This window comes from Pseudorasbora parva, chromosome 22 (genome assembly GCF_024679245.1).
Source record: "Pseudorasbora parva isolate DD20220531a chromosome 22, ASM2467924v1, whole genome shotgun sequence".
NCBI classification, from domain to species: domain Eukaryota; kingdom Metazoa; phylum Chordata; class Actinopteri; order Cypriniformes; family Gobionidae; genus Pseudorasbora; species Pseudorasbora parva.
This window is the reverse complement of record NC_090193.1, coordinates 5,550,630-5,572,950: the sequence shown is the minus strand read 5'-3', so window position 1 is coordinate 5,572,950 and position 22,321 is coordinate 5,550,630. Positions and strand designations below refer to the sequence as shown.

General features: G+C 38.0%; 1 protein-coding gene across 5 annotated transcripts in view; it reads left to right on the top strand.

Annotated features, from left to right (window-relative positions):
• The window catches only part of kif21b (kinesin family member 21B), a 132,820-nt gene extending 111,123 nt beyond the window's left edge, over nucleotides 1–21,697 (top strand). For 4 of the 5 annotated variants that reach the window (XM_067432080.1, XM_067432078.1, XM_067432079.1 and 1 more), the window contains 2 exons: nucleotides 3,062–3,196; nucleotides 16,602–21,697. In XM_067432080.1, coding sequence (XP_067288181.1) covers nucleotides 3,062–3,161 — 100 coding nt within the window. In that variant the 3' untranslated portion in view covers nucleotides 3,162–3,196; nucleotides 16,602–21,697. The remainder of the gene's footprint in view (nucleotides 1–3,061; nucleotides 3,197–16,601) is intronic. The other variant, XM_067432081.1, reaches the window with a different exon arrangement.
• The last annotated feature ends 624 nt before the right edge of the window (nucleotides 21,698–22,321 follow it).

Sequence of the window (22,321 nt, the reverse complement as noted above, 5' to 3'; positions counted from 1 at the left end):
CTGTTGGGAAAAAAATAGTCTCTGACTGTGAATAGAAACAGAAGTGACATTATTACGCCATTAGATGGTGGCAAAGTCTTTATGAGTGTGTTACTCAGTAACAAAGACTTTTATATTGAAAGGACTGAAACTTGTTGTGAACATGACACTTTTTTTATGTGTTAAATTAACAGTTTTTTGTTTTGTTTTTGTGATATTTGCCTCCTTAAACAGATTTCCCGGGGCATTTACCTTTATAAGGGCTTTTTTTGTATGTATAACTGGTCCTTTTCACACCCGTGCCGAGTGGGATTTGTGAATTCAGTGAATTATGGTACTGTGGTTGGATGCACCTTTGCAATAAGTCAGTTTATGAAATTTCATCCCTGCTAGATATTCCACAGTCAGCTGTAAGTGGTATTATTGGAAAGTGGAAGCGTTTAGGAACAGCAGGAACTCATGCTGCGTCTGAAACCGCGTATGCTGTATAGTTGGTACAACGTTCTCATGAGAAGTAGTAGGTCACCCAGGTACTTTTCACCTACTGTTTTACGAATGCTTTCATTTCAGATATACTACTCGGCTCACATACTTACTATATGTGAACCCGGACCACAAAACTAGTGAGTCGCACGGGTATATTTGTGGCAATAGCCAACAATACATTGTATGGGTCAAAATTATCGATTTCTCTTTCATGCCAAAAATTATTAGGATTATTAAGTAAAGATGATGTTCCATGAAGATACTTTGTAAATTCCCTACCATAAATATATAAACAATGTGTTATTATTAAAAGTAGTAGTAATATGTGTTGCTAAGGACTTAATTTGAACAACTTTAAAGGCACTTTTCTCAATATTAAATAATTTTTTTTGCATCTTCAGATTTTCAAATAGTTGCATCTCGACCCAATATTGTCCTCTCCTAACAAACCATACATCAATGTAAAGCTTATTTATTCAGCTTTTCTCAATAAAAAAAAAAAAGTGTTCTTATGACTGGTTTTGCGGTTTGTGCCTCCATATATTGAAGTGGGGTCATTGTTACTGCATTTTACTATTTTACATCATGCAATGAAAGCATGTCTCTCAAGATGAAACGAGAACATACTTGAGTGACAAAAGAACTGCTTTCATATCATTAAATTAACAATTACAACATTATCTTATGCCGAGTTTACGCTGCCTGATTTTAGGCCCGATTTTGACTCTCCGGCAGGTTTTATGAAATCGCATACGAATGCCTGAAATCATAGGCAAATCGGTGCTCATTCACGCTAGTGACAATCACGTAGTGTAAATTATTTTTTAAGGCCTGTGGAAGTTGTCGGCGATTCTTCCTCTTGTACAGTCATGCAGTGTGAAACCTCCTGTCGCCGATCCATCGGTCAGTGTGAACACAGCAGTGACTGAATGATACCCCAGATAGTCATGCAGTGTGAAAAGAGCAGTGACCCGACGAGTTAATAAAAAACGTGCAGTCTGAACTCGGCTTTAGACGATACATATCTTACACCCTTTGTTTAACCCTCAATAGTACTCAATATATCACGTCACTGATCATCACAAAAAATTCTTAAAATTGGGCACTATAAAAAAAAATCAATAAAAGTTTTCAGTCTTTTTTTTAATTCATTTATTATAAGTTTGTTATAATACATTGTACTACAACTGACAAATGTATGACTGTCCACTGTCACATCCCTAAAACATTTGACATTTTCATGTAGAAAATTGTATATATTAATTAATCATTTATTTACCCAGACACTTGAACAAACGCATTTATTCAGTTTTTAATGCATTAGAAATTTCATATTCACATGAAAAGTAACATTTTATATCCAGCTGTTGCTCTTAGGCAACATTGTACCATCGTTATACCTTCGTGGAAGTATTACCAAACCATCATATGAAGCTATCATATCCATCTTCATCCTCATCTCCATCTTCACTGTCACCTTCACTCTCTCCGTCCGCTATGACCTCGTCTTCCTCATCCCAGTCCGACACCCAGTCCTCACCCTCATCAACTGGCAGTTGGGTTTTATGCCCTCTTTGAAGTGTGATAGAAAATGTGCAGATCATATGTGCATATAGTACGTGAATTACTATTCTTATAAGTGCATTCCAAAATCATGCAAAAATGCTAATATAAAAACACCTTTCCTTACAAATATAATATATTTTTAGTTCCAACCCAAGTATGGCCTTATGCGATTCCATTATGGCACAATGTTGCCTTGAGGCAGCACAGTTTTTCATTATGTTCTCAAAACCTATTTATGGTATTTAATGTAAAGTTCTTGAAAATACTTCTTTATTTACCAGTAAATGTGATTCATATTTTTTGGACACAAATTAGTTAAAAATGCACTTTTCATTGGAGAAAATATGGAACCATGTGCACATTTTTCTGCACTTTTATTGATTAGTATTTTAGTTTTTCTCCCCTGAGATAGGTTTGACCAATAAATGGGTGTCTCGTTTTATTACAAATAAACTAAAATAGACGGTTGTCTGGAGTCAACATGGTACCATCGCATTGAAATGTCAAGTAATGTGTGGAAATACATTGGCATAAAAGAAAAAATGAACTGTTTGTTTGAAAAAACCTGTTTGTAGGTTGAACTTCCCAATGCTATAAATTAGGAGAAGAGGAAACGTCTCAGGTGCCTTGGGTAAACAGGTTAAAGAGAACAGGTTTTAAATATGGTGATTTTGAAATGAAAGAAAATAACGGCGCTGTAATGGTTGTAAATGGGTCATCAGCTCAACGAGTCTGTTATGTCTTGCTCGTCTGTTTCTGTGACTCTGTTCAGTCTCTTACTCTCTTGTGACATCTTTTTTCCAGACAGTAGACTACTTAGAAATATTCAGGCAGACTAATATGTTTTTAAGACCTACTTTTGTGCATTTCAGGGGTGCTTGTTTGTAGAACAGATGGTGCGGGCAGGGGATTGTGGGATTGTTTGACTGTTCTTCATTAATGCGTCTCTAACAAAGCTCTCCTGTTCCTTCAACTCTCTCTCTCTCTCTCTCATGCCTTCGCTTTGCGCTGTGGGGCTTCGTAACTGCAGTGACTGTCGGGTGAAGTTGTGGAGTTATGTCCCCGGGCTCACGCCCTGTCTGCCCCGTCGGGTCCTGGCCATCAAGGGCCGGGCCACCAGCCTCCCCTGAGCCTCCACTAACCACCTCCTGCCTGCTTCCCTCTGGTACTGTCCTTTCTCTATCTAATCTTCTTATGTCTCTCTGTTTGAGTACTTTCCTCCCCTTTTCCCTTTTTCCCTCTGACAAGTCCTTAGCTGAAACTCTTACAAAGCATTCTTGTCACATAAAAGTGTTTGCTTCAGCCTCAGACGGTGTACTGCTGATTATCAGATGTGTATTGCAGATAAAAGTGGCCATACATTTCCAAAACTTCAAGCTGTGATTTAATTGGCTGGCTTCTTCGCAGCTTCTGGGAGACCGTACACTGTAGATGTGACTGCCAGAATAATTCTGTACAAAAATAAAGTACAATTTTTTTTTCAACCAGTACATTTACAGTAAAAAATAGTACTGTCAAAAATATTTCAAAGCAATTAAAGCAGCATCCGTTTGTGTGTCATCTTTGGGCTAACGTTACATTATATGATCACACTCTCATTCATGCAAATGCTTTTAAACCATTCAAGCACGAAAATTTAAAGGGTCATGAAACCCCCCTGCTGCAGCGGTGTTTTTTCACACCTTCGATTTGAAAAAGCTTGTTAAAAGGGGAGTGGTCGACTGTGAAAAGGTGGGATGGTATTGTGTGGAAAGAGGGAATGTTTGCATAAATATGGGAGTGTCAGTAGGTGCATTAAGATTAGCGATACCAACAGCAGCAGTTACAGCGGTTCTGAGACATGTTCTTGGTTCACGATGGCATAGTTTACCACAGTGAGATTAAATGAGGGATGAGTACAGCGAATGAGAGAGCTATGAGTGGCGTGCAGCAGAGATCGCAAATCATTCAGCTCTTCAAATCAGCATAATTCAGTGAGAAATGAAAATAAATGTTATTCTGCATGACGAAATGTTTTGCAAACGTGATAAAACTATATTTGTCCAAATATGCACGCTGTTTGGCAAGATGAACAACGCGCCGACGTGATAAGAGAACGTGAACCACCCAACATGCGATGTGATAGAGATGTGTAATTCTAGATCGGGGTAAAAGCGAAGGGGTTTGAGGCTTCATAGTCTCGACCGCGCATCTGAAGCAGAGCGACGCGCGCTGGGTTGCCGTGACGATCCGCACTGTCTATCACTCGGCAGCTAAATCTATATTTGTCCAAATATGCATCACACTGTTTCACTAAGAGCCCGAACACATGCGGTTTAGTGCATGGCTGTGACGACAAATAAAACGGAGAGGACGTGGCTTTTGTTCATTAGCCTACAGATTACAGATTGGTTATTTTGCACTCCTGACATAGATAGTCAACGCTTGCAGGTTCGGCATGCGATTCCTCAAGTTAATTTTACTTTACCGAGCCTTTGTAGCAAAGGCTTCCACAGACGGCGCCGGTTACAGCTCGCTCGGCGCCCTTACTTCGTATCAGCACAACGCCAAGCTTTCCTCCGTGACTTTTCCGCACGCTGCTTCCAAAACTTCCCCACCATATCTCTACAATAATGATGGGAGACGAGCCTGACAGAAGTGACTGTCTCATGCATATTAACTAAATTATCTTGTATGCATACTACAGCGCAGGGATTGGACTGAATGAGCTTTATGTCATGAATATATATCGAGAATCGCTCGGAGCGGTTGACGTCAGCATGTGCCCAGCAGCCCATACTTGGGCCGAAAAGGCCGTGCCGACGTCAGCATTTGTGACGTTGCTCCGACTAAGCTTTTCAAACCGGAAGACAGAAATCGCTCTGAAAAATGCAAAAATAACTATTTTCACATATGAATACCATTAATGAGTACCCTTAGTGTTTTCAATGATGTGCAGCCTATACATATCTGTTTACATCTCAAAAAAAGGGTTTCATGACCCTTTAAAGAGAACGCACTGCCTATGAATGTCCAGACACACACACAACGCAGTACTCTTTAGCACTTGAACCAAAAATAACACCCAGAATTATGACCAAATTTCCAATTTGTTGAGTATCCTCATTAAAGCACTATTAAATGAGTTAAATAAAGTCTTAAATTAACTTAAAAAGTTGTCATGTTCGGCAGCTACTGAAAAAATCACAAATATCAGATAGTCACAAATGTCAAAACTTCCAAAGGGTCCCAAAACAGCTCAGACACCAGAGGGTTAAAGTGACAGCAGCCTAATAAACCAATAAACCAGAAAAGGTAACAGCTTTAATAACGATTAAACTATATTTCATTTATTATTTATGCAGTTAAGACTAAAGTGTTTGATTACTTTATTAATTTCTGTATATTGATTATATATGAAGGCCACAGGTAAATATGACATTTATTATAATGGGTTTATGTTTTAATAATGGGAATAGTTTTAAGTTCACTTAAATTAAAAGTTATTTTTTAAAGTCTAATGTTGAAATTGATATTGCGTTCAATTATTCTGTAATGTTTATATTAAATGACTTTATTAAAGTTAAAAACAAATAATGCTGTATATAATTAAAGTTAAAAACAAAATCAATGTCATAGAGAATATGAATAGCCTTCATTCATAAAAAGATGCCATTACAGCAGATATTTAAAATATACTGTCTTTAAGTTGTTTCTACATTCATTTGGAGAGTAACTATGAAATTACAATATTTATATTTTTTTAAACTCAGATATTTTTAATCGTGAATAATCACATTTAATTATAGAAAAAATATTTTTAGATTTAGTTTTTATTTATTTATCGATTGACAACACTAGTATAAAACTATAATTTATAAACAGGGAATTTGCTGTTTAAACTGGTAAATCAAACAATGCACACGTCATTCACACAAACACGAAACACCATCATAATAACACACGACACTGAAATAATGCAATAAACATTCATTAAACAACAGATGATGTGACACAAAACCCAGATGTGCAAGACTGATAATAAAAGCTATTAAGAAACATAGTAATTTTTTTTTTTTTTTTTTTTAACTTTTATTTTATTTCGTATTGTCAGGTGCTGTCAAACAGTATGTCACAGATTAACATTTTGATGGTAGTATTTATAGTGCAGTAAAGTGTCATGGGCAAGTCTACAAAAAGTCCATGGATATCTTTCATCGCAACAAGGAACCTGTGAGGGGAAAAATCCTCATCTCTGCAGTCCACATATACATTTGGAAGATGGTACAGAATTTTTTACTATACATATGATCATTGGTAGATATATGGTAAAAAATAAATAAATAAAAAATAATGAAATAAAAGTTAGAAAAAAATAGTCTGCATAATGTTCATATCAAATGAAAATGTTGGACAATGGAAGGAAACATAGTTATTAAAATGAAATGCTTTCAAATGTGAATTCTAGAATATCGGTTTACAGTTTTTCACTGTAAATTTAAATTATAATTTGATTAGCATTTTTTTACTTATAAAAACGGTACATTAAACTGTATTTTACTGTAAAAATTACATTAAATGTTTGATCTTTTACAGTTATTCCCTGTATATAGTATGGGAACTTTTTTATTTATTTATTTATTTATTTTTATACAGTTTCCACAGGTTTTCTGAGTCTACTTAGAAACAAAATGGTTAGCTATGATAACTGTTTCTGAGGGAGAACTAGCTGGCAGATTTAACAAACTTTCAAAGATGACATTTAAATCTTTCAAAGAACTTTGTTTTCAGCCATTGTATATTATATTCAGAAAGTGTGCATTTCAACTGAGAATGTAAAAAGTAAATGTTATAAATATGACGTGAAAGTTGGCATGAAACGGAAGTTGCGCTAGTCTTTCTTCTTGTGGTGTATATATCCAAGTGAACTGGCGACTGGGACAAAAATATTGGCCCATGTGGGATTGACTTGCAGGTTGAGGTTTGCTTTTGGTGGATCTCATGTGAGTGACAGGTTACCCCGCCCTCGAGGGGAAGTTATTTTAATAAAAGATTACGAGGCCACATGAATTAAAAATAATAATGATGCGCACGGATAAATCATTTATAATAAAAACTGCAATATTGTCCATTAAACATTTGTCCATTTTTTTGTCCAGAAAATTAAAAATAGGCCAGGAGAGATACATGAGTGAGGGAGAGAACGAGAATTTCTAAGTGTATTCCACTGGAATAATTCATGAGATGTTGTTCATTAAGTCAAGGTGAGCAGATTGTGCAGTATCGGTTGTCATCTTCACATTGCTAGAGCGGAACAAAAAGAGAACCTACTAAACAGTGCGTGTAAAACTGAAGGAGCTGTTTCTACAGAAGTTCCTGTGGTATAAATATCACATTGAAATACTGCGCTTTACAATATATTACTGACAGAAAAATATAAAATCTGAAAAATATCTGTTATAACTCTATAATAGATAACGGGACATTTTAACCCTGTCATTTAAAGTGATCTTCCATGCAAATGTTCTTTCGGTAACAAAATGATTTAAAAAATGTGCAATGCTGTAAGCCAGAGCACTCACCTATTAGTGAATTCATGATTTCAACACTTTGCAATAAAGTTTCAACATTAGTATTAACTAACATGAACTAAATAGAGCAATAAATTAGTCGCAGTATTTAATAATCTTTGTTAATGTTTGTTAATAAAAATCCAGCTGTTCATTGATTAGGAATGCATGAACTAATGTTAACAAATTCATCTTATTTCATTGATGGATTAGAAAATGATGAGATTAAAGGCACAATATGTAAAATTTTTGGATTAAAATATCCAGAAACCACTAGAACATTGCTATATATTTTGTTGACTTGTGTAGTTACATTATCCCAAATGTTTCCAAGAATGTTTAAATCCTGAGAAATAAGTGATTTTAACCAGGACACGGGTCGCCTATCAGTGACATCATACCCACGTGACCCGTGTTTTATTTAGTAGATCTCATGGAAACGCCAAAGACTAGGAGTGTGACGAGATCTCGTCCCAGGTGAAAAGCTGCCTCGCGTCATATTCATGACGGAGTGTGAGGGTAAAGTTAGGCTAGAATATGCCAACTTCATATGCCAACATTATGTTTACATTACGTAGTTTTACTTTTTATAGAAATAAAAACAATTTGATTCAAGTGGATAGTAGTCGCTTCAATTCCCTCAGCTCATCCAATACCGTACATAGTGTGCAGCGCTGAGCACGTCACGAGAAGAACGACTGTACCGTGGCGGAGGAGTCGTGGCGCAACAGGAGCGTCAGACAGTTGACTTATATTTTAAAATGCGCTTTCAGCCCCACCGCTCCCTATTCACAGATACACACGATTGCTAAATTGCAAGTGAACGTAAACGCGTTTTAATATGTTGACATTGTTTGAGACACCCTGAGGCATGAGAATATCTCCCAATATGAAAACTATCTAATTGTAACCATCTCTTAGCTCTGTATCATGCTTGAAGAAATATTTGGTCTCTATTTGCACTTTGAATATTGAGAACTTTGATTATGGTTATTGTTTGTACTTAAAGGGTTAGTTCACCAAAAAATAAAGATTCCATCATTAATTCCTTACCCTAATGTCGTTTGACACCCGTCAGACCTCCGTTCATCTTCAGACACAGATGAAGATATTAGTGTTGAAATCCAAATAGCTCAGAAAGGCCTTCACTGACACCAATGTCACTTCCTCTTTCAAGACCCATAACATTTTATGAAGCCCCGAGAATAGTTTTTGTGCGCAAAACCCCCCGAAATAACGACTTGTATAGTGATGGGCCGAATTTAAAACAATGTTTCGAACGGTTATGAATCAGCGTAACGATTCATTATTCAGATCGCCAATGTCATGTGATTTCAGCAGTTTGACAGTTTGACACGCCATCCGAATCATTTTCATTTTTGGGTGAACTAATCCGTTAATATCTATGATCAATTTGTGGGAAAGAGTTCAGTTAGGAGGTCAAAAGCTCATGTTCAGTTCTAAGGTCTAAAGAGGCAATCATACAGGAAAGAAGCCAGTCAGTTGAGTTTTTGGCAAAACCTTTATAGCGCTTGTTGTCTTTCATTGCATAATTCATACTCAGAAAGTTGAACTAAACTGACACTCATGACAAGATGATGAGTTAAAACATTTCAAATGCACCTGTAAGCAATTTTTACTGTCCTGTTGAGGATTTCTAATAATTCTGTGTAAAAATCTTGTCTCCTTCTCGTGAACCCAATCTCATGTCTCGTCTTGAGCAGGGATGTAGTGGAGGCTAAACGGACATAAACGCCGTTTACGCACCTCCCAAAATTCAGAAATAGCGTTTATTCACCTCTAAATAGAGTTTATCCACTTCTAAATAGCCTACAGTTCCTAAGACATTGTAAATTAAGCTTATGTCGTTTTAGTTTCATATTGTTCATTTTCATTGGTTGTTTGTTGTACAGTTAGACAAACTCTTTCATATTGCGCTACAACTGTCAATGAGAGTAGTGGGAAGTTCGGATCATTTTACTGACTCGGCTCTTTGAGTCTCGTTCAGCAAAATGAACCAATCTTTTCTCTTCCCGTCTCTATGGGACTGACAGGAAGAACAAAAGACTCGGATCTCACCTGTCGATTCAGAATCAGAACGATCAGAACCCATATGTTGCGTAATGCGCACGCGCAGTCAACACAAAATGAACGAATTACTCTCTGAGACAACTCTGTAGTCCCGAGTCATATTAAAGATTCGTTCAAAATGAACGAATCACTCTCTGAGACAACTCGGTAGTCCTGAGTCATAATTAAGATTCGTTCAAAATGAACGAATCACTCTCTGAGACAACTTGGTAGTCCCGAGTCATATTAAAGATTAGTTCAAAATGAACGAATCATTCATGAACGACACACAACCAAGATTCAGAAATGGATATCCAGAAATTTTCAAAATGACAATTATCCATTTGTAGTACATTTAATCAGCTTGTGACACTTTTCAATCACTTATCAAGTGGACAAAGAGGCACTCTGGACATTGTTGTGATATTAATTAATCACAGGCAGCTGGTTTAATGTAGAGAGCATGTCGAAACCCTGTAGAAAAAGCTGTAATGATGCAGGGTATTTTGTGTTCAAATAGAACATTTTTGGTTTTATTGTTTTTATAGTTTAGCAAAAACTAATGTTAATGTCGGCAGCCATTAGGCTACACTTGTGGAAACTAAAGTCCAACTTATATTGTCTTTCTTCTGTTGATTACAGAAACTGAGTTTTCTTTAAATTAAAATATGTGGCACCAAATTCATCTTTCGTTCGTTAATCTGCACCTGCCTCGTTAGCAATTGGCAAAAACTGAAATCGACAACTATTTTGATAATCAATTAGTCGGCTTAAGTAATTTTTTAAGACAAAAGTCAAATTCTTTGATTCCAGCTTGTTTAATGTGAATATGTTCTAGTGTGTTCTCTCATATGTGCTCATATTAGCCACCTCGTATTAGTACGAATTGCCGTGAGATCGGGCTGCATACACAGTAGGCAGTGGCCCACCTTACCGTGACCACGATGCAGTCACCCATAGAATTTATAGTTTTCCCACCTCTTTTTTTACCACTACACCTCTGGTCTTGAGATAAGTGTCTCGTCACACCCCTACAAAGACACTTTAATATACGATGTGCTTTATTATACAGGTGAGACACTGTTTAATACTCACCTGTCATCGTCAGAAAACGACTCGTTGTTCTCCAGCTCAGCACAGCTAGTCTTATTGTTTAAATCAGGTTTTCTTGATTTACCTTGAGTACCATGTTCTACCGTGCCTAATATCACTCATAAGTGTCTCAAAGTAACCGCTGAGCGAACGCACAAGTAGCAGAAACAGAGTAACACAAGTAGCAGAAGCGCTCGTCTCTGGCACTATACACTACGCGTTTGTTATGAATATGAGACGTCTAGCTGTGAAAAAATACATATTGTGGCTTTAATAAATGCTTTTTTTGCAGTATTTTTCATTCTGAGTTCATGTTAACTAAAGGTTAAGTTATGAAACCTTACTGTAAAGTGTTAGCAAATATTAAGTCATTGTAATTGGCTAAATATTATGGATTCAAAAATGTAAATATTTTAATTAAATCTAAGCTAATATTATGGATATAGATTTTAGCACAAAAGACACACTTTTGTGCAAGCATCTTTATGAAAATCATTAAATAATTTTCATAATAAGAATAATAAGATTCATTGAATAGACTGATTCTTTAATATAAATCAGATTTTTCAGAGCTTTGCTATATTGGTGTGAAAAAGGGAGATCTAGGCAGTTTTCTGCAGGTTAAATGGGTGAACGGGGCCATCTTTGACATTGCTGGTCAAACAGTATTTGATTCTGGCAGATACTTGAGTGAAGGCGCGACAGTTCCTGAAGGTTAAAGAGAAGTTGAGCGGCAGCGTTGCGAATGCGCTCGAGGGGACGTGAGCTGCACAATGTCTGAGAACAAACCGAACTGCACGACTCGGCTGCATCATTTTGTTGTGTTCAATTATTTCTCACTCTGTCAGTTGCAGATCATCCATCTCTGTGTGCATCTTCTGTCTGTTTCCAGCTCTCTCATACTTTGCATCAGTTTTGTTTCATAGGCCAACCTCTCAGATGTTTGATCCCACAGAACTTTCCCTCGGCTCTTTTACTTTGGGCCAGTAAAGAAGAATTGCAGTAATTAGACTCTGTATGTGGTTTCTTCCCCCCATTTCAATGTACTCAAGTGTGCTCATCTTTTAGAAAGCAATAAAAACTTATTGCACTTGTAATTGTGTTCAACACCAGTGGCGTAAATCCTTTTAATTGGTTCTAGTTAAGGTCTAGGTACCACAAGATTCATCTTACCTCACCGCTCTGCGAGACTTGGTGCCGTTTTGTCAGGATCCACTGCAGTATTGTTTGTTTTAGCTGGTCATATGTTACCACAAAGCCGAAGTGCTTGTTTAAACCACATAGATTACTTTATGATTTATGCCTTAAATTAGCCAACAAATCTAGACGCACCCTAGCAGCAGCAAATATAATTTGCAGCCAGTGTCATCTAGCAACTCTCTGTTGGCTTACGAGCTTGAAAAACTAAACTCTAGTCAGGCCAATCACATCATGTATAGAGTCGGTGGGCGGGCTTAACATTATGACGGCTGAGTTGGAGGTTCAGCGTGCTGCTTTAAAGCAAAGAAGCTGGTGAACAGCGGTCTTTCGAATCAGCTTTAGTCGCGACTGGATGACTTGGAGTTGAGCTTTTCTTAGAGAAAAGATCAAAGAACGCCACTGAAATTAGAGTCCTGCAAAGGGTCACCCACCGCGGATACCTGCATAAAAGTGGCTAAAACGGGTGGATTGGGACATTCCTAAAATTCACAAGCTGGGATGCAGGCGGATAATGAACTCCTTGCGGGTGGGTAGTGCGGATGAAAAATATGTGCAATATTTCTATGTCTAAATTACAATTACACATTTGTTGATGCCTCTCGTAGCCCAGTTGGAGCGAGCGTTGCAAGAGTAGATGGATGAAGTAAAAGTAAAGATGGTGAGTGGAGTATATAACGTTGTTGACAACGAGCCCGTTTCATTAGCCCATTCATGACGCTGTTGTGATGTTGAGAGAGGTGCAAGATAAAAAATAAAGCATTTTAATTGGAATGATTTTAGCGTGTGTGATTTATCTCGGGCACAGATCAGGTAATGGTCCAAATATTAACGGGTCTGGATGGGTGCGGATTTTACACAGAGGTCACGGGTCAGATCTGGTGCTGAACCTTGCGGGTACGGGAGGGGGCGGGTCTCCATAAATGGACCCGTGCAGGACTCTGACTGAAATAATTCTTCAAAAAGTGGATACGGGAAAAGTTTGATCTATCAACTAGTTCCGGTTTACCTGCTTTGTTGCTCTGGTTGGTGTAGCGCTATCCTATCGCGTGCAGAGGGAGTTTGAAAGACAAACGTTTATCCGCCCCTCAGATTGAGCTGTCAATGGAGAGTTTCCAGACCAAACATCTTGATGTGGCTCTGGCTTGTCAGACTAGCCTTAAATGGGAAAAACTATTTTCTACTTGGTCAAGTAATTATTTTATCATTTTAAGCTATAGTTTTCCCTCAAAATTCTGTATCGTTGCGTAAGTGCATAAGGTTGCTAGCCTAGAAATCTAGACGCACCTTAGGTATATTCTTAGGCTGTATTCCCCTAACTCTTGCCGGACCAATCACATCGTGTATATAGTCGGTGGGCGGAGCTTAACATAATGACGGCCGAGTTGCCTGCGTTCTACTAGTAAACACAGAAACTGGCGAACGGCGGTCTTTGGAATCAGCTTTGTCTTTGACTGGGGAATTTTCCATTCCTGGAAAAATATTTTTTTTCTGTGTGTAGGGCTGGACCAGAATATTTGAATATTTGTTCGATAGGTTGATATTCAATTTTCAATTGTGGGATTCGAACGTTCTTTTTTTTTTCCTTTTCTTTTTTGTCGCAAAACTGTTCATATTCATGTTTGAATATGTTTACACTATAAAAACTGGCGAAACACAATACTTTTTTTTTTATTATCAATTATTAAAAGGATGGGCAGTTGAATAAAAGCCCAACCTTGTTATATTTAATAAACATATTTGCTTCCCTGCAACTGAGTATTCTCTGTCTAGAGCGCAGAACTAAATGAGCTTATATGAAAGAATCACCTGAGCTTGCATTTTGGGTTAAAGGGTTAGTTCACCAAAAAATGAAATTGATGTCATTAACTTCTCCCCCTAATGTCGTTTCACACCCGTAAGACCTCCGTTCATCTTCACACACAGTTTAAGATATTTTAGATTTAGTTCGAGAGTGTATCCAAGTGTATGCACACTATACTGTCCATGTCCAGAAAGGGAATAAAAACATCATCAGAGTAGTCCATATGAGACATCATTGGGTTAGTTAGAATCTCTTGAAGCATCGGAAATACATTTTGGTCCAAAAATAACGTTCGCATTAAGAACGCATTAAGCTGCGTTCATTTGACATTGTGGAAAATAGCAAAATATAATTTTTTTTTTTTTGCCTTTTTACCCATTAGGCATATGCGAAAATGTTCCTCTCATTATTTGTGTTTGAGTGTTTTGAATGCAATTACAAAGCAGTGAATTGGTTTTGTTTAACTCTGAAACATTTTTCGAGTTGTAAATAGCTACGGGTAGCGGCAGTTGGTTGCCGAGTGGAACCATTCTACGTCATTTACATAGAACGCAAACAAAATGGCGCCGCCCATTATCCAAATATGAGATTGATTTTTTTTTTTTAAATGACGTAGATCTTTCATGGGTTTTCTAGTACACATTTCAGTAAGAGACATTATGTTTGTTATATTAAGCCGTACAAGTCTTAACCCCAGGGGATCCCTTTAAATAGACCCTTTTACATTTTGCTTTGAGACCAAATCTTCCGCTGTCATTCAGCTCTCAAGATGAATGAAATCTGACTCCTGCTGCGACTTTGGCAGACACGTTCAGGTTTTATTTGTACTGTCAGTTCTCTAACTGAACAAAATTATTGTATCTCTGTTAAAAAATCGAAAGGATGGTGGGGAGATGGGAGGGATGTGCCGCAGTTGGCAAGTGATGTAACCGGTGTTATGCTTGTCGCAATAAGCCTATTACCTGTTATTATTATTAATATAAAGGAATCTACTGTGAAATATAGGAGCTTGTTACTGGGATGTAACAGACCTGTGTGTTTTATATGTATCATTAGAGCAGTGTCTGTTCTCGGAGCATATATAAGCCCTGCTCGCGTGAGGCGCGCCGCTTCTCCAGAATCCTGCCTTTATTAGAGAGAAGAATATGTTCAGCCCCTCACTCCGAAGCTTTGAATATTCAGTGTTAATTACTACTAAAGCTTTGAAGCTCAAAAAATGATATTCGGACCAGCCTTTGTATGCATGTATGTATATTAACGCATTCAATAGATGTTTTATTTTTATTTTTTATTAGGATTAATCACACCCTTTTGTTGTTAAACATACACCTTTTATCTTGTTTCACACGTCCACACTGCAAAAACAAAATTCAGGCCCCAAATAACATTTTGATGCAATTTTATTAATAGAAATTTAATTTGGGCAACTAAAATTTTTAGATGTGATCATTCACTAGAAATTTTTCATTTGGGGCCAGATTTTTTTTTAAAGTGCATTTTGTCATCATTTGCTATATCTAGCAAAGTAAACTATCAGTTTGAAGGATGATTCTCACAAAACTAAAATGTTAGGTACATTTAGGTGTCTTCTAAAAAAAAGACTCATACATTTATGTAAACCAAAGCACACATGGGAAAAAAAATAAAAAACAAAACTTTTCCGAATTCAGAAAGGGGAATAATGATTAAAAAAATACTATACATTTATTTGAACTTCTTTTTGAACTTTAATTTTCATCTCAACTGAAAACTCAGTCGTAATATGTTACATCATTTGTGATAAATTTGTGATTAATTACATAAAAGTGAATCTACATTTATTTAATGAATCACACTTTAGAGTGGAGTACAATTCTCACTATTATTCTGGTTTTCATTACAGATTTGCACAAATCTTTTGTGATATTTTCTAAATATCGTTAAAAACGATTGTAAGGACGGCGTTTCCGTTAACTGATGTTGTGTAACAAACAAAATTTCTCTCGCGTTAGTCCCAAAAATCATGCCGACGGATGTTGGTAGGTTTACGTAAATCGCAGCCACCACACTAGCCATTATTTTTAATGGAAGTAGACGAAGGCGTGTTATCCAAGCATTAATGGCAGGAAAAGCCCATTTATCTTGGGAGTACGAGGTGTTTCTCCCTCATATCTGCTTCAGGTATTAATCAAGTGGCATTACTTTTTTTACATTTACATTTACAGGTTTCCTATAATTCTGGATTCTCAAACTCTCGTTTTCTGTCCAAACATACGTGTTTCCATTGGGTGCATTTTCAATTTGCACAATTTGAAGATTAATGGAAACGCATCTATTAACTACGACTTCTGCCTCCCCTAATAACTGCTGTTTATGCAGCGTTTAAGTTTAGGTATTGGGTACATTTAAGGATGTAGAATATGGTCATGCAGAATAAGCCATTAGCATGTGCTTTATGCATACTAATAAAAAGCAAATATCCTAGTAATAATAATTGAACTTTATCCCGACCTATCCCAATGACTCATTCATTTGCATCACGCTGTGATTCAGAACTCATCTTTCTCTTCAGAGGTGCAGTGTGTTAGTTAAGATGCGTGCGTGTGGTTCTGTGGGCTGCTTCACACAGCGGGGTTCTGATTTTTATTGGGATAGAGCAGTGCATTCTCCTAATTGGTGAGAGGAGCGGGGACTCGTGTGGCAGTTCCCTTTGTGAACTCTTGGTTTTGATGTCTGTGCCATCTCTTCAGTGCGAGGAGCCACGGTGACGGTGTCTGAAGATTCAGACAACCAAGTGTCTCTGTCTTTCTGATTATTGGCCTTGTGCATCTCCTCCACCTCTCATTTTATGTCTGTTTTTTGTTTCTTCTATCCCACAGTGACATGAGAGTGAAGATCTGGAATCCGAAGATAGGGAAGAAAAGGTGAAGATCCTCCATTTGGAAGGCTTGTTATCGATGGTGCCTTTTTGGGATAATTGGCCGCCACGACTTTAGGTGTCCGAAACCGACCTTGGCAAGAAGTCCGGGGTCAGCCGTCTCAATCCAGAAGGCCAGTTTCAAGGACCTGCCTGAAGGAGATGAGACACAGCCGTCTGTTTTAGAAGACGCAACCTTTTCAACACACAGCCGAGGAATATGATCCATTAATCACCTGAGGAACTGTCTGTTGCTTTCTTCTGGATGTTTTAAGGTGCCATTTTGGTGACGCCGAAACTGTATTATTGTACAATGAAGTGTCCTTCTGCACTTCCTGTCTACATGAAACAAGTCCTTGAGATGACTTCATCTGTAGCTGCTTCTGAATATTTATCATGTCGAGAAAACAGAATAATCCAAGCTGGGTCACTTTTCTTATTCTTAGAGAGCCATATGACTTTAGCCAGAAACTGAATCACTTCTCAATATCCAGAAGATCTTTTGTGTTTACTTCGGATGAGCAGATGCAGAGTCGTCGTCAGTCCCATTGTGCAATAGTTTAGACTACCACATTTCCGATGCCTTCCTCTTCAGGGGGTTTCTCTGAACATTTCAAATAACTAATAGCTTCCTTAAACTTCCATAGACCTTGTACAGCCCTCTTCCAATAGGCTTCCTTTGCTTTTAAACCCGTTCGCTCCATCCTGCTGTGAATTTTATGTTTTCTACCTCAGGTTTAAAGTTATATTTTGTGTGTGAAACCTTCACCGATTCTGGTTTGCAGCTTTATTTTCTCCTAGATGTGTAAATGGAGGTCTCAGAAGTGTAGAGCAGGATTCAGAGTGTGCTGAGTGGGCATTTTGAGGGTCTGCCCGTGTAATAAGCCCATCTCATCGGGGAACTGTAGAGTTTAGCAGACAGTTCTAGGCAGAATTAGATGCTTCCTCAGGCTCAAGCCTCTGATCGAAGGCAACGGTCCCCTGAGGACAGTAGGAGAGGATTCAGCAGGCTTCGTTTCAAGTTGCTGGACACATCTAACACTGGATTGTTGGATATAAATATGGTCATTTTGTCAGCCCTATATTTTTTCTATATTATGGCTACCCTCTTAACACTAAAATGAAAGTGTTACGAGAATTTGCATGCCTTTTGATATTTTCTTTCAGGCGCTCAGCATGCCTGGTCCATGTTATGTTTTTTTAAGGGATAGTTCACCCAAAAACGAAAACTGTGATTTACTCCTAATCCTTATGACTTTCTTTCTTCACTGGAACATTGAATGAGAAACATAACAGATCGTTCTAACGGCTCTTTTCCATACGATAAGAGTACAGCATTTAAGCTTTGAAAAAAACAGTAATATATAAAATTGGTGTCTTTTGAAGCCACAAAATCTGTAAATCCATTTTTGGTTTGTAATTCAATTAGGTACTCTGTTTCACCTCTGATTCTTGTCCATGTATATATATAAGCATGCTATTTAAAGACATGTCACGTCTGTAATGACTTTTTCCATGCAAATCTGTGTGTCATATGCTGTCATATGCATAAGTTAGGCTACTTTTCAGAATTTCTTTGGTACGTTTTGGAGCTTGACTTAAAGGGTTAGTTCACACAAAAATGAAAATCCTGTCATTGATTACTCCCCCTCATGTCATTTCAAATCCGTAAGACCTTTATTCATCTTCAGAACACAAATCTTTTTGATAAAATCTGACAGCTTTCTGTCCCTACATTGACAGCTACGCTTCAAAAAGTTCATAAAGATATCAGAAAACTAATCCATATGAATTTAGTGGTTTGTAAAAGCTTAATTTGATGATTTAAATTAGGCATTTATTCTTCTATAAACATTGATCAGTGAACATAAATAGAGAAGATTCTCATTGGGTCTTGAGGAACCTCAAACGTGATGTGTGACACGAGAATGAACCTCATTGGTTCTTGCACGTCAAGCGAGCATGCTTGAGCATTTTCAAGCGAGCATTTACCATAACTGATGTGTGCTTTGAATGTTTATATGTAGAATAAAAATCTACATTTTGACTAAACCGCTCACTTCATATGAATTAGTTTTATGATCTCTTTATGAACTTATTGAAGTGGTAGTTGTTTAGCTGTCAATGGAGGGACAGAAATCTCATATTTCATCAAAAAGTTTTGTATTCCAAAAATGAATGAAAGTCTGAACAAAAGTCTTACAGGTTTGGCACGACATGAGGGTGAGTATTTAATGAAAGAATTTTCATTTTCAGGTGAACTAACCCATTAACCCGTTCGTTGTCATTGGAAAAGAACAGCTGGAACAATCTGCTAAACTTCTCTTTTTGTGTTCCATTGAAGAAAGAGAGTCATACAGGTTTGGACCGACATAAAGTTTAGTAGATTATTACAGATTAAAACATGTTATCTGATCTTTCCCTTTAATCACCCTGATAAGATGTAAAATCATGCTAAGAAGAACATCCGCCATTGATGTTTCTTCACTCCCGTCCTAGCATCCATGATAAAACCAGCCGTGTTAAAGTAGGTCAATTCAGGCAGTGTGTTTTCCAGTCGTCCTCTTCGAGTTTCACACCCTTTAAATGAAATGGGAAGCAGCCTCCTCTGCATCTGAGGATATGGCGTGCCTGATGGGGGTGTGTGGGCGTCTGCGAGCTTGTCTTGGTAGAACACATGCAACTTTGTTTATTTGTACGCCATCAATCTTACTGTGCCACATGCCACTCCCTTCTCTGGCTTTCCCAGATTTACAGTGTTTTTTAATGAAACACATCTATCACAAAGGTTTTTAGGCAGCCCTTGGCAATTCAGCACCTGAACGCAGCTGTAAGGAGGAAGCTCTTATTTCCAGTCGACTGGGATGTGCTTTATCTGATCAACGACCCACAGCATGGATAATCACACATCAAGCGCTGCAGAAGTGCTGCGGGATTCCTAAGCTACGACAAGAGATTTGATCACATTTGCAAGTTACCCTTTTTAATCTGTATTTTCAAATGCAACGTGATGTGGCATAGCTGCTGCCAGTCAGCAACTACAATGTGTTCCTAAGGACGAATCTTTACACTGGAGTCATTTACATAATGTAAAGCTTATATTCATACATACATATTCATGAGGAAGTACGCAGTAGGGACTTCTTTACCCTTTAGGTTAAAAGATTTCTGCCAGTGGTTTTAAATTTGACAGTAGCGTGTACTACACCGTCATTAAGCCAGTATGTCATCCTCGTTAAGATTATATAGGAGTTTGAGGATCTATTAACAATATAAGCTGTTTTTGACCAAATGAATCATTTTTGTCCTTTGAAACCGAGAGATGCGCTCATAAAAAGAACTGTTTTCTGTGAAGTCTTTCATAACAAGGCCAAATTTATTAAATAATGATCAGAGAATCTACTTCAAAGAACTTTTGTTTTCAAAACTGTGAAAAATGCTGCTTTATACCATCTTGCATCTTTTTAATAAACGCGTCTGCGTTTTGTTCTTAAAGTGAGATCAAAACGGGCGTCAAACGTGTTGCCAAAGTTTGGTTTAAATAATCACTTGCACATCCCCCCTCCCCCTTAAGTAATCACTTTGCAAAATTGTACGTTTATACTGGTTATGGTTCCCTTTATGGTTATGGAAACAAACAGGCCTCATTCTAGAAAAATGGCGAGTAGAGTATCTGTCGTTAGAGTATCTGTCGTTCGCAATAACGTGTTTATGTCAAATGCAGCTGTGCGTTTTAATTCAGTGCAACAATTTACACGAATCATTTTACGTAGGCTACATTTCCACAGTTCATTCTGTGCGTTTCAACGATTGAGATTCAGAAAATGTGTGTGTACCATTGTAATAATGCGTCCTATGACAGGGTCAACCCTTTTGTAATAAGTGCCCCTCATAATAGTGAGATTACAAAAGACCGTGCGTCTTTAACTCATTTCATTTTAGAAATGAAAAAGCATCGTGTTGAATACCATTTCGAAGCATTTTTGGTACAATTGTAATATTCTTGGCAAAGGAGCTTGTCAAGATGTGCTCGGTATTGCTAGGACTCAAAGACTGTGAAATTGGTTTGCGAGTAGTTCCATAACGACACGTCGTCCACACGGATGGTTTCAGCCTCTCAGCTCTCGCTCTCCATTGTGTCTGGGAGCTCATTGGTTTACAAGGCTGCAGCTGAGATTGACAGGTACATCCTTAAATACTCCGCTTTTTATAGTCATGCCAGTCAGTGGCCTGCAAATTCCTGGTGCTCAGCTTAAAGAGGGTCTTAACTTTCCATGTATCTGAAGCTTTTGGGGTTTATCTTTCGTACACGTTCAGCTTCACAGCTGTAGTTTATCTATCGAGGGTACGTTTAGTGATGTAGCTTTACGGTTGCTTACGTTTTAAATTCTAGGCCAGTGCATGGCATGGACGTGCTGTATAAGCTTCTGTATAGCGTCTGAAAGGAAAGCTTTCCTGTACAGGGGAGACTGTCGACACCTGTCTATCGATCACCTGTAATGCCAAAGGTGTCGCCCTCTGCCTTACGCCCTCTGTCTCTCCCGGCCACACTGCAATACGCCTGACGCCTTACCTCACTTTCAGCGTGTGGAACATCATGCCATCGCGAAACGCTGCTTTTAAATGCCTTATGCGTTTTTTTGGGGGGTTATTTGGGGGGGAATCTGTTTGAATGGGTGCTTGCTAGTTACCTGGCAACCCAGGTATGCAGTTAATATGCAGATTAGAAAAGACATTAAAGTAATGGAGAAAAAGAGGCTGAAATTAAAGGCTGTACAGAACAATCAGTCGTTTTGGAGGCGTTCAGCTGGAGTTGAGATCTCCAGAGCGGGTGAAGGCGGGGGCGTATACCAACCACGCTCACAGGTGCCTTTTATCGCATCGACTCCTCCCAAGGAATGTAAATGTTTGTACAGACCTTCTTTCTGTTTGTTACGCGTGCATGCAACCAAACTGGGTGTAAAATATCTGACTGTAAATACTGTACAGGTTTATTTAATGACGGTTTAATGAAGCATTCCTCCAGAGAAATGAATAAACATTGAAAAAAAAATCGCATTTTTGTGTTTTGTATTTTCTTTTCTTTTTACTTGTGGCAAGAGTTTGTTCTGAGTGTTCTTATGCTGTTTTCTTGCTGTTTATCTCTCAGATAGAATTACAGTCGAGTTCCTTCCTGTTTCCTGAGCCGGCTGATATGATCTGTCCATATAGAATCACTGGCTGTCATCACACACACATCGGACCACAGGCTGAATCTCATGAAAACATCAGGTCACATTCGCACTAAAATCAAGAGTAAAAAATGGTTTAAAGAAATTTTGATTGCTTAAAAATATATGCAAGTGTGTCTATGTACACTGATCAAGCATAAGATTATGACCACCTTCCTAATATTGTGTTGGTCCCTGGCTTGATTTTATTTCCTGCCAAAACAGCCCTGACTCATCAAGGCATTGACTCCACTAGACCCCTGAAGGTGTGCTGTGGTATCTGGCACCAAGAGGTTAGAAGCAGATCCTTTAAGTTCTGTAAGTTGCGAGGTGGGGCCGCCATGGATGGCACTTGTTTGTTCAGCACATCCCACAGATGCTCGATTGGATTGAGATCTGGGGAATTTGGAGGGCAAGTCAACACCTCAAATTAGTTTCTAAACCATTTGTGCTTTGTGGCAGGAGCATTATC